This window comes from Opisthorchis viverrini, assembly GCF_000715545.1.
Source record: "Opisthorchis viverrini unplaced genomic scaffold opera_v5_131, whole genome shotgun sequence".
Lineage (NCBI taxonomy): Eukaryota > Metazoa > Platyhelminthes > Trematoda > Opisthorchiida > Opisthorchiidae > Opisthorchis > Opisthorchis viverrini.
This window is the reverse complement of record NW_008751784.1, coordinates 532,978-545,344: the sequence shown is the minus strand read 5'-3', so window position 1 is coordinate 545,344 and position 12,367 is coordinate 532,978. Positions and strand designations below refer to the sequence as shown.

Here is a 12,367-nt window from a genome sequence, read left to right as displayed (position 1 = left end):
TCTGCAAGGCTCGGTTAGCGTTTGCTAACTTGAGACACCTATGGCGTCAGAATGGTTTATCCCTGAATCTGAAGGGGCGTGTGCATCAAGCTACAGTACGGGCTGTTTTGTTGTATGGCTGTGAGACTTGGCCTATTCGAGCAGCGGACCTGAGACGTCTTCAGGTGTTCGACAATCGGTGTCTCAGAACCATAGCTCGCGTGGGTTGGTGTCGGCGAATCCGTAACGAGGCAGGTAGAAAGCGTATTTTCGGTTGGGTAACGGGTACTTCCATTGAAGAATGTGTCCAGCACCAGAAGCTGCGTTGGTTGGGACATGTGTTACGTAAGCCGAACCATCGTTTGCCGAAGAGAGTACTGTTTTCCATGCCCAATTCGGAGTGGCATAAACAGAGAGATGGCCAAACCTTGAATTGGCAGAGGAGTATGAAGGAGATCACGAAACGCTTGGGTGCGGTCGGTGCTACTCGCCTTCCAGGATGGAGACCGCGTGATCCTCACTGTGCCTGGTTGGAGACACAAGATATGGCTGCCAACCGATGTCAGTGGCGTTCTTGTTGTCAGTTTCTGTCCAGATTGCTTGAGTGAACGCCTGGAGGTGTAGGCACCTCGGAATGAGTGTGGTAAGCTAGCACTAAGTCCACTCCCCATCCACCTTTACTCTTTTCCTTACAATAAGGCTTGCAACTAAGTCATGGTTGTACGGCAGTGAAGCATCGATGTTGAACACTGATGTCATGCTGTCGATGATGATGATGATGATGATTTGGGTGTGCGCGGATACTCTGTGACTTACCGGACTTATAAACCTCGTCCATCCATATGGTGAGAGTACACTACGGAGTATGGTGTTCTAAATCGCACCTAAATCGAGATCACTCTGACAACCAGGCGGACTGTGACGTACGCATCAACGACCACTACGTACGGTCGAAGACATAATCCAGCATAGGTCGAATAAGCCCTTGATCAATATCACACCCACCCACACGAAACATCGACCAAACATTCCTCTATCTCCTTACTTAATAACCGCAGCGAATCTATTCATCATACCATATCAAGTCCCATTGGACAAGAGGGTCTTATTTCCTTACAAAGTTCCTTACTGGAACTTACTTGCAGCATGTATATTCATCCAAGTCCAATGTAGTTAGAAAATGACCACACGTCACAGTATTACAGACCCCGATTCAAATCTCGTCTACGCAAGCGAACTCTGGGTGTTCCTAAAGAAGCCATATGCCGCCAACAAAGTGCGGAATCGGATTCGAGATTAGCCGGTTTGTCCGTTGGTTTTGGACGACAGTGTCCCCTTTTGCGATCCGTTTGGACGATCAATGCCACGCGTTAAAATAATTTCGATACTACTGATGCTCAGTAATAAGCTTTTTGACCTACCACCTGTGCATATTCCTAAATCGTAACGAAAGTGAATATCAATGGACATGACCAGAGTGGAAGACACCGGTAGTTACATTTTCACTTCAGGCTGTTGTTTGGATATTTCTGCGCTATGAAAACTCCATTTTGAGTGATTGAAGCAAATAGTGTATGGCATACGTATCTGAGGTCCAGAGAACTGACATGTGTTTCACTCCATCAGACATCAGCCAAATGAAACAGTTTTCAACACCAGACTAGCTTTTTAGTGCTCAGTTAATCAATAAGCAGACGTGGGAACAGCAGTCACGATTACATCAGGAGGACAGTCAGATGACTGTTATCGAGTCACCAAGATTGGATGAATTGTTGACAGGTCGAATGACCAGCAGCTACGCTCAGGCAGTCGTGCGTACAAAACCAATACAATCGACCAGTGTGGATGCAGAAACTTAGCTATTCACGAGTGAATGATAGTCCCGATACCGGGGAGTTTGAGGCGATGACTCGTGAAGCTGGTCAATCGATTCAAGACCACTGCATGACCGGCAGAAGCGCTTCAGATTGACCGGTAACACAAAGCAAGGGGCTACGAGCAAAACTTTACTGGTGGCTGATTGGTGGTAGACTTACGCCAGCCACCAGAAAAAATTCTTTTGAAATCCTACGTTGGTCAGTGTCATAAGTTGGCCGATTTATCTGGTTCCACTTAAACTTATTTGAGATACCTGGCTCAAGTGCTTTTAGGGATCGGCCATCATTAGGGTTGTTATCGAGCATATGGCCTAACATTAACAGTCCAAACTAAGCTAGGACACGCCTAACACATCTTGAACGATACCTGGGGGGTTCTCCGGGTTAAGAGAACCCAGACAGTAGGATATATTATGAAGAACGATGAACAAACCAGGTATTCACATGTTCACATCTCAGTTCAACCTAATGTCAGGGTAACTCAACGGGTTGGAAGCACATTGAAGTACCAGCGGTTCCACAGATGGTAGTCACCGAGGTCGTCACAAACAAGGTCTAACACACAACCTAGTCAAGTTTTGTACAGTGGTATTCACCTCCAACGACAACAACATTCCAGCGAAGTGGATGCGACAGCTAATTAGTTCAACAATTTCGTGAGAAAGTATGAAGAGCGATTATCAGCTCTCGTAAGGTATTAAAGTGTGGTAGTTCTGACTTTTTAGTGAGACAAGCGGTGCTAATGCTCCGATGAAACAAGGGGGTAGGATCTGTGTCAAGATGTTGGAATCTATTAAGGAAAGCGTGCATCTGGTTGCGAAAACTAGCCAAGATGATGCCACCCACTTTTCACGAAGGCAACAGTCTGCCGATACGAGGTAGCGATAGTCGCGTTATCAAATTTTCTGGAGACTGTTGAGGACCCGCAACAGACTTCAGACAGTTCACTGGTTAAGGCACAAACTTACTGGCCGGAAGTTCCGTGGCCAACCTCTGAATCTCGATTGATTCTATCTAGGCTTTGACAAACTGACAGTATCTAAGCTCCCTGCTTCCTTTGTGTGGCATAAAAGCTACACACACACTTTACGAAGAACCTATTTGTCCGGTTTACCGAACGTGAGAACCTCATTCAGTGATCCTCCGAGCAACGGTATGTACTGGGCTTGGAGGCCCACACTTTACGAAGAACCTATTTGTCCGGTTTACCGAACGTGAGAACCTCATTCAGTGATCCTCCGAGCAACGGTATGTACGATCTGGGCTTGGACAGCTCGTTACCTTGGTTAGCCTCAGTGTACAATTAACCGGATGGATCCTGGGTATCCGACTGTTTCTTTTCCAGGGTTTTATGCTACTAGACTATCTTTTGTTCACCGGAAAATGCGTAAAACCGACCTCTTATCCATGAAGAAGATGTGATTGGAGTTACCTTCAGTGGCGAATTGAACGCTCACATAGATAATTGATTATGCGGTTTTTTAAGCTCGATAATACAAGTGGCTGGCTGGGCGTTGCTTTACGCTGAACCGGTTTAGTATTTAGTGAAAATTTGACCTAAGATGGAGAAGTGCAGGGGGCGACGCGACAAGAAATCGTGCGGTAAATCGGACTGAAGCGATTGATATATAGACACCACGGACGTGAATTGGTATACTCTAGAGCTTATCAATTTAAAGCACAAGTGGTCTAAATTGGCAAGGTCAAAAGAACTTCCGTGAAGTACTCGAATGAAGTAGCCAAACCAAGAGTCACAACGAAAGCAACCTGATGAATTTCCGATTCCCTATAAGGACGTGCAATCCACATCCACATGCACATGAATACACATTTTTGGGCGAATAGTGTAGTTGCCGACTTACCTGCAGACAAATGATGTTCGCATGATAGATCCGGATCTCATCCAATATCGATCGACGCCGATAATCCCAGTTGAGAGCCCATGATGGACAGTAGGGATACTGGTTCGGAGTAGCATAGTTGGGACTGAGTAGGTTGTAGCACATCAAAGTGAAGGGGACTAACAAGGAAAGACAGACATGGAAAAGGCTAGTAGACCGGGTAGCGAAGTTGATTGATATGTTCGCAATTTTACTGCAAATGGTTCGACAAGTGACGGTGCGAGTACACAGCTGGGTAGCAGTGCGTCCCTGATACTGATGACAGCGCTACACAAACCCTGGATCTGTTCGTCACGTTACACTTATCTGACGCAAACTTTTCTGCCTCCTTGTTCCTTTATCTTATCTATCTAACCATAAGCTTACCTTAGAAAAAAAAGTAAAACGTCCTATCGCCCTATAATCTGGAGACAATCTTGCCAACTGGGATGCTGCGCGACAACACTTTAGTATTCATTAAAGGGATCGCGACCTTCTGAAAGATTTTCTGTTTTTTTTTCTGGTGGTGCAAATCAATATATCCTTCTTTTCTGCAAACCAGGTAAACTACTGCTCCAAAATTGGATTAATCGTGCGTGTCGGCCGCTGGAAAAGGGCGACGGCTTGCCTACACATGAGTGGATGCTCTCTGTCCCCTGAAACCGTTCCCCCTACTTATCCCTTGTATATAATCGGTCAAATATACACCGACACACACCTCTTATCAGACGGATAACTTGAAAGCATTTCCTACTATCCGAAGAAGATTTTCATCGTACCTGGCCTTGACTGTCCCTCTGCACGTATGCTTCAAACAAGCAACCCGTTTTTGCTCACCCATCCACCCCTATCAAATTTCTACTACTCGTTGTACAACTAAACTCTTCTCTTATTTCTTCCCAAGAATGACCTCGAACTCCCCAAAAGCTGAGTCAACGCATACCGAAATCCGGCTTGCGTTTTTTTTACTTGCTTCACGTGCCGTCCCGTTGCCATCGGTTCTACAGGGGGTCACTGATCAGACTCCGTAATTCATATGGATCTACACGTCATTGGTGCCAGCTAAATGTTCAGATTTTAGTGCTGTTGCTGGCCGACAAATTGACGGAGCCTACACTCCGTGGCACACTGTCACAAATAGTGGTTACGAGGGGACTGAAAAAACCGTAATCGTTCCAGAAGAGCTTGGTAAACAATCAGTAGATTTACGAACCCCTTCTGAAACGACGACTTCTCGATCAATACCAAGCTTTTTCCAATTGATCGAAAAACCGTGATCCTTCCGTGAGTCTGGAAAAAAGGTTGAACTGATCGGAAGGAAGGTTAGGCATACAAACAAGCAGCTGCCTCGCTGTACAAACTGTCACTTCCAGCTAAACTAAACTCCGTGAGAAACCTCACCTCCACACCTGAACTAAAAGTGACAAGGGTATGAAATCCAGCTGACACACGCGCTCGAATCGCAACACATCTCACTCTGTGCATCTTGGCACTTAAGCTCTGTGTCTGAAAATTGGTCCGATGGGACCACTCTGCACGTTCAACAACAGGGTGAGATCTGACATATAATTGCAAAGATACTGTTCAGTTGTGTGAAAAGGAACCTTCACTTGACATGTGCATCATTCTCTTCGACACACACGTTGAATGAACCGCGGATACAGCATGACAAACTTTGATCGCGAATAACCAGACAGGATAGATGAGCTCGAAATAACTCAGCGGTTAAAACGCGAATTTCCTGACCGAAAGCTCCGTGGTTCGAACCAAACTCTGGCATCTTGACTGCTCCTGTCTAGGTTTGGGCAACCTAACAATACCTCGGCCCTCGTGCTTTCTTCGGGTGCCATGGCAGCCAAGCACCGAAAGGGTTTTACAGCTGAACGATTATTATTATTACTTCTAAAATCATTATTACTGTTATGACGTTTTGGAATTCCTCCAGTTTCCTGTGGAAGATAAGTTAGTCGGTGATGGGAGTTCCGGTCTTCCCGGTGAGCGAAAATGTAGCAGGTGGAACCGACGTACACATGCTACAGGTTTGTGGTTGATTAAATAGCTGATTGAATTGATTTCCTGCACTTGTTCAAGTTCGCCGTGTGGATTCGAGGGTCGAGAGGGAAATAATAGGTTCGTATCAAATACAATTGAATAAAAATTGATCGGAAACAGGCATAGAGCGGTCAGTAGTGAAACGAGGGTTGATTGTGGTGAAAACAAATAGGGGGACAAAAACCAGTGCACTGAATCAGACAGATGGACTAGCGGCTAGTGGATCACATGCGTGCGCGTGACATACATACCCCTGTGGGTATTTCCTTATATGTTAACTTTTCTGCTCGCAGTCGTGACTATTGGATTGTAGGACTATCAGCCAATCAGTGAACATCTGTTAGGCTATTTTTCCTCGTGACCGATTTCCTGTCCGACTTGTACCGTTGCCTTGCCTACGTCATATGTTGCTCTATCGGTCTTCGCTTCACAGGCAAAACATGAGGAAATGAAATCACGTAGATAAACAAAAATATTCAGATTTACAAATTTGGGCACTTATTCCACAAGACTCACATCCATCTTTGCTCAGCTCATCCAGTTTTCGCCACTGACGTTGGGGTGGGGCGGTGTTGAAATCTAGACAGAGAAAAAGTGATGTATGGAGGGGATTGGAGTAAACCCACAAACGATACGTAACGGGTGAATCGCAAATTACAAGTGGGAAGACGGACGGACTTCCATTTGACTCGGCGACAGTTCAAAGCCTATTCACATTTTTTAAAGTATAACAACGCTTGCCTAGGGCATCGACTTAAAATGGAATCTAATCATGAGATGCTTTCGATGTGACAATGGAAAAACCACATCCAATCAAGGCTGGATTTTGAGAGGCTAGAAAAATGGCCCAGGTTTGAGATGTGGGAAGGGAGGGAATACATTTAAGTCACAGACAGTGACAATCCCAATCAAGGGGTATGGAACTAGTCCCACGATCAAGTGGTTATTGTAGTTTTTGTGTTCAGCTGACGAAATGAAGACACCAATGAAGCACAGGCGTTCTTGCAATGGTGTTGCTGTCAACGATGATGAAGGTCCAAGAAAACGGTCTCTTCGGTGAAACGATTTCGGACTCTCACACATTTTTGGTTTCCTCACAGTTTTGGTTCAATACAACGAACGAGACTTTGTTGCTCAGACATCCGAATACTTGGAACAATAAAATTTGGTACATACACCTGTGAATCCATAAAATAGAGAACATCTGGAAAGTGAGTTATTGCAAAGAATGTGGATGGACGATCAAAACCCTGTGGTCTACAGAAAACAGTGATCGTCAGTATTGACAAATGGAAAGCATCACACATGGACATAAAAGTCACGTGCTGAGCGATATCCAGTTGTACAGTATCGATCAGCTTCAAGAGTAAACCTGCCCTAGTGCTTGTATCAGATACATCGCCGTCGACCACTCACATAAAGAACCAAAATGCGACTCAGGGGTTAGCATTTTCCGAGCGTACAAAGACTCAGGACTGAGTAACCGGTCGAAAAAGGAGTGGTGAGAAAAGTTATAAGTTACGGAGGGAGCAGCGCGGAACTAGGACATAAAAATGGGACTTCTAACTGCTGTCTCTAATCGACTTCGAGCACCTGAAAGATACAGAGAGCCCCGAACCAGAAGCTGGTGTCTGACGCATACACCAACTGGCATGGCATGCGGGATATCTAAAATACACAAAGATGGAAAAAGGCCTTTGTTTGAGTTGCGGCTAGGGTGAAGACAGAATTACCAGGACCAGGAAACTCGTCACTTTGAACTGTGGAGGGAATAAGGTGATCCTTCACAGGACGCACCGACAGGGACAGTTTCGCCCTTCTTGTGGATCATCAAGTATCCGAAACATCCAAATTTGCATCAGTTTTACGCCCAACTCGAACACCAAATTATACCTACAGGACGAAAACACACCAACTAATTCGCAGAGGAGTGCTGATAGCCATACAAGTAAAATTGGCTATTCAAGTAGGGCGTGAGATTGCTGGAGATCAGGAGACTAGTGGACAAGAAACTGTCACATGGACGTTATCAATTAGGACTCAACTGAATGATTACTGGGTACAACCAACTGTTCATGCATGATAATTGAATACATTCGCTTGGTCTGGAAATGTCACGAAGTAAACAGGTGCCAGAAATGCAAGGGTTCCCTGGACAATTACCATTGTTGCATGACCTGGTACAAGTGTCTAAGCAAAACTAGTCATCAAAAGTGTAATTCAGATTTTCGTAAAAGAAGCTACTCGCAAGGTTACTGAAAACTCTTCGACAGCAACCTTGTGAGTAGTTTCCTTTATGAAAATATACTGCGATATCTCGAATATCGTGCCAACTGAATCATGAGGCGGCCTGTGTGCAGCACATTCAGTTGTAGAATATCATAGGCGAGAGATTCAGTTGAGTCTCTCGTGAAAACCAAATGGAATTCAGATTGTTTAAATTGCATCGGGACATATCACTGCACGCAGTGTTTGCTTTCTTAGTCCGCTTATCGTTGTAGGGTTGTCAGGTCGTCATGAAGTTAGCTACCATTCCCATCACAAAATATGGGATATATCAACATAAAATGCGAGTCAATATTATCCGGAAGCCCAGTGGTTAAAGCACCACTTTAAGGACTTGAAGGTCCTTGGCTCGAACCCAACCTCAGCACCTCCGTTGCTCCTGTCTAGGCTTGGGAAACTTAACAGTATCCCAGTCCTCGTGCCCCATTCCATTGGCATGGCAGCTACGCACCAAAAGGGTATTATGGTTGAACGATTATTATTATTACTATCCGAGACCATAAACCTTTCTTTTCAGCCTTAATATCATACGTTGATCAAATTCTTCGGTTCAGTAGAGGTTTGTGTAGGATAACCACTGTGGTTACTATTGGATTAGTCAATAATCTTAAACATACCATCCCTACAACAGCGTCCCAGGCCCACATGACGTGACTGTGTTCAGCATCCAAGCAAAGCAACTGTGTTCGCTCATTGCGTTCAACCAATCGCGTGTGCATACTCACAATTTCGTTGGTTTTAATGAATCAACAACAACCGTGTAACCACCTCCTTGATGCGAAATTCACTCATGGTTGTATATCGGTTTAGTAGAGCTGATCCAAGGGCTGTGCACAGTAGTCAGTCTTTTGACACAAGTTGCCAAAATGACCTGTATATTGTGATTAGTTCGTCTAGCTTGGGCGAGTTGTCTTTCATAGGGAAACTTCGACAAACCGCAGGGACAAAGGAATGGGCGGACGAACCACCGCTTGCGCCAGACCCGGAGAACGCCTCCGAGGGATCCCTGACCACAAATGGAAGTGACAACAGAAACAATTTGACCTGTAATCGCAAAAAGCTAGCATGTGTGCATAATGCACTTCAAAGCGAAACCCTCGTTTGATTCAGTTCTTTCAACTTCGCGATGGCACTCCTTCCTCATGGCAGCATAGGAGTAAACTATTACTATGGGTAAGCTTGTCTGATTGTTGGCTCGAAAAAAGTGTTCGTTACACAAACACAGCACGTCACAGTGGGCTGGTCACTTTCGGATTGGCCTGTTCCATCGACCCACATCGCTCACTATCCGTAACGTCACACGCGGTTGGCGTGGAGCTAAAAGTCGGTGCCCATTATCCGCACAATGCACTTAGCTGCAAAAGCTTTGCGAGTGGAATGAAATATTTTATGCCAAAATACTGCATTTTGTTGCGTATGTGCTTAGACCAAAAACCATTCCAATCTACATTCATATCTTTGAATCTCACCGAATTTCAATGTCCACTGAAGCAATTATACCTCTGGCGGAAAAAGTCTAGTGGAATAATTTCATACCATTGCTGATACCCCGGGAGGCCTAGATTGAGCTCGCAAGGCTGGACTCGTACTCTGAACTCAATTTCCTGTCTCTTTCTGTCCAAGGGGACACGTCGTAGCTTTAGAAAATTCAATTCCATTGTGCGAATACCGAGCGCCCTGAAAGTCCTATACTCGGTATTGATCTGAAAACGAAGGATGAGCAGATGAGGGGGGAGGGCGGTTGAAGCGGCAGGTCTCAAGTGTTCAACCGCGTTGAGACGTTGAGTATATGCTGCACCACCCGTAAGACAACTACGCGGCTATCTATTCAGTTTGGTCTGCAAAACAGTAGCCGCAGAAAAACAACTCTAACAACGTTGTAGACTTGATGGTCCAGTGGTAATAGAGGTTTGTGTAGGATAACCACTGTGGTTACTATTGGATTAGTCAATAATCTTAAACATACCATCCCTACAACAGCGTCCCAGGCCCACATGACGTGACTGTGTTCAGCATCCAAGCAAAGCAACTGTGTTCGCTCATTGCGTTCAACCAATCGCGTGTGCATACTCACAATTTCGTTGGTTTTAATGAATCAACAACAACCGTGTAACCACCTCCTTGATGCGAAATTCACTCATGGTTGTATATCGGTTTAGTAGAGCTGATCCAAGGGCTGTGCACAGTAGTCAGTCTTTTGACACAAGTTGCCAAAATGACCTGTATATTGTGATTAGTTCGTCTAGCTTGGGCGAGTTGTCTTTCATAGGGAAACTTCGACAAACCGCAGGGACAAAGGAATGGGCGGACGAACCACCGCTTGCGCCAGACCCGGAGAACGCCTCCGAGGGATCCCTGACCACAAATGGAAGTGACAACAGAAACAATTTGACCTGTAATCGCAAAAAGCTAGCATGTGTGCATAATGCACTTCAAAGCGAAACCCTCGTTTGATTCAGTTCTTTCAACTTCGCGATGGCACTCCTTCCTCATGGCAGCATAGGAGTAAACTATTACTATGGGTAAGCTTGTATGATTGTTGGCTCGAAAACGGTGTTCGTTACACAAACACAGCACGTCACAGTGGGCTGGTCACTTTCGGATTGGCCTGTTCCATCGACCCACATCGCTCACTATCGGTAACGTCACACGCGGTTGGCGTGGAGCTAAAAGTCGGTGCCCATTATCCGCACAATGCACTTAGCTGCAAAAGCTTTGCGAGTGGAATGAAATATTTTATGCCAAAATACTGCATTTTGTTGCGTATGTGCTTAGACCAAAAACCATTCCAATCTACATTCATATCTTTGAATCTCACCGAATTTCAATGTCCACTGAGGCAATTATACCTCTGGCGGAAAAAGTCTAGTGGAATAATTTCATACCATTGCTGATACCCCGGGAGGCCTAGATTGAGCTCGCAAGGCTGGACTCGTACTCTGGACTCAATTTCCTGTCTCTTTCTGTCCAAAGGGACACGTCGTAGCTTTAGAAAATTCAATTCCATTGTGCGAATACCGAGCGCCCTGAAAGTCCTATACTCGGTATTGATCTGAAAACGAAGGATGAGCAGATGAGGGGGGAGGGCGGTTGAAGCGGCAGGTCTCAAGTGTTCAACCGCGTTGAGACGTTGAGTATATGCTGCACCACCCGTAAGACAACTACGCGGCTATCTATTCAGTTTGGTCTGCAAAACAGTAGCCGCAGAAAAACAACTCTAACAACGTTGTAGACTTGATGGTCCAGTGGTAAGGCGCACTTCCTTGCAGACACGAACGCGCGTCACACACACACGTGTTGCAGCAGTTACACGGCAGGTCGTTTAAACGCATTACACATCATAAATCAAGTCACACTAAACGTAACGAACAGGTGTTAAAAAAACACAAGAGAACGTGATCAACGTGGGGTCTCTCGTTCGGAACAATGTTAATTGGCTGTGATATGCGGGTGGCACAAGCACCATCCGATCGGATAATAGGTGAAGAAAGAAAACGGAGCACTCAAGTATAACAACTGAGTAAACGACTAAAACATCACATGAAATTAAAAAACCTAAATGGCAAACATCACACACATCCGGCGCCCACACAAACACATGCACACACACACACACAAATCAGAGATGGAGACAACACAAAGTGGGGAAAATCACGCGATCGCATATCGATCGTGCTTAAAAAAAACAAGGTAAAAAGGGCGTGGTGTCCCGTAATCACGTGATGCAACTCAGTTAATTGTTACTAGGCTACCGCAAGGGCCAAATCAAACAGTGGGGCGCGGGAACGAATGCAGCACCAACGTCAGAAAGCTTGGTTATTCAGGGCCTACTACCGCCCAACAGACATTACCTCTTCATTAGAAATCAATAAAAAGGCACACTGCTTGGTATGGTATGGTCAACTGAAACGTAAGAATGGCTACTTTCGATGAGCATTCCAGATACTGGGGAGTCTAACAACCGGATATATTGTACAAAGGAGTGATCCCATATGGCGAATGAGCATGGGCTCATTCGTGATCTGGTCAACACCAAAATACTTTGAAGTACTCGCAAACTGAATCAACCATGCTAGCATAGGCCAGTAGACGATCTTCCCGCGAGATATACAATATTGGGGTCAATAAAGTCATGCAAGACACTGTTCCATTGATATAAGGATATTACTGGTAGCCAATGAGGAACCACTGAAGATACAAGAGAGTTTATCTATTTCCCGAAGATAAATGTATAGGTCATTTGCGTGTAGAATCGTAAAGCATCATTTCAAATCTCCTGCAAGTTGGGTAATA

At 45.1% G+C, this 12,367-nt stretch overlaps 1 protein-coding gene across 1 annotated transcript in view; it reads right to left on the bottom strand.

Annotated features, from left to right (window-relative positions):
- Positions 1-12,367, bottom strand: part of T265_06276 (hypothetical protein) — a gene marked incomplete at both ends in the record, with an annotated part of 70,874 nt that overhangs the window by 12,674 nt on the left and 45,833 nt on the right. The window contains 2 exons of the mRNA XM_009171496.1: positions 3,719-3,876; positions 6,305-6,367. Coding sequence (XP_009169760.1) covers positions 3,719-3,876; positions 6,305-6,367 — 221 coding nt within the window. The remainder of the gene's footprint in view (positions 1-3,718; positions 3,877-6,304; positions 6,368-12,367) is intronic.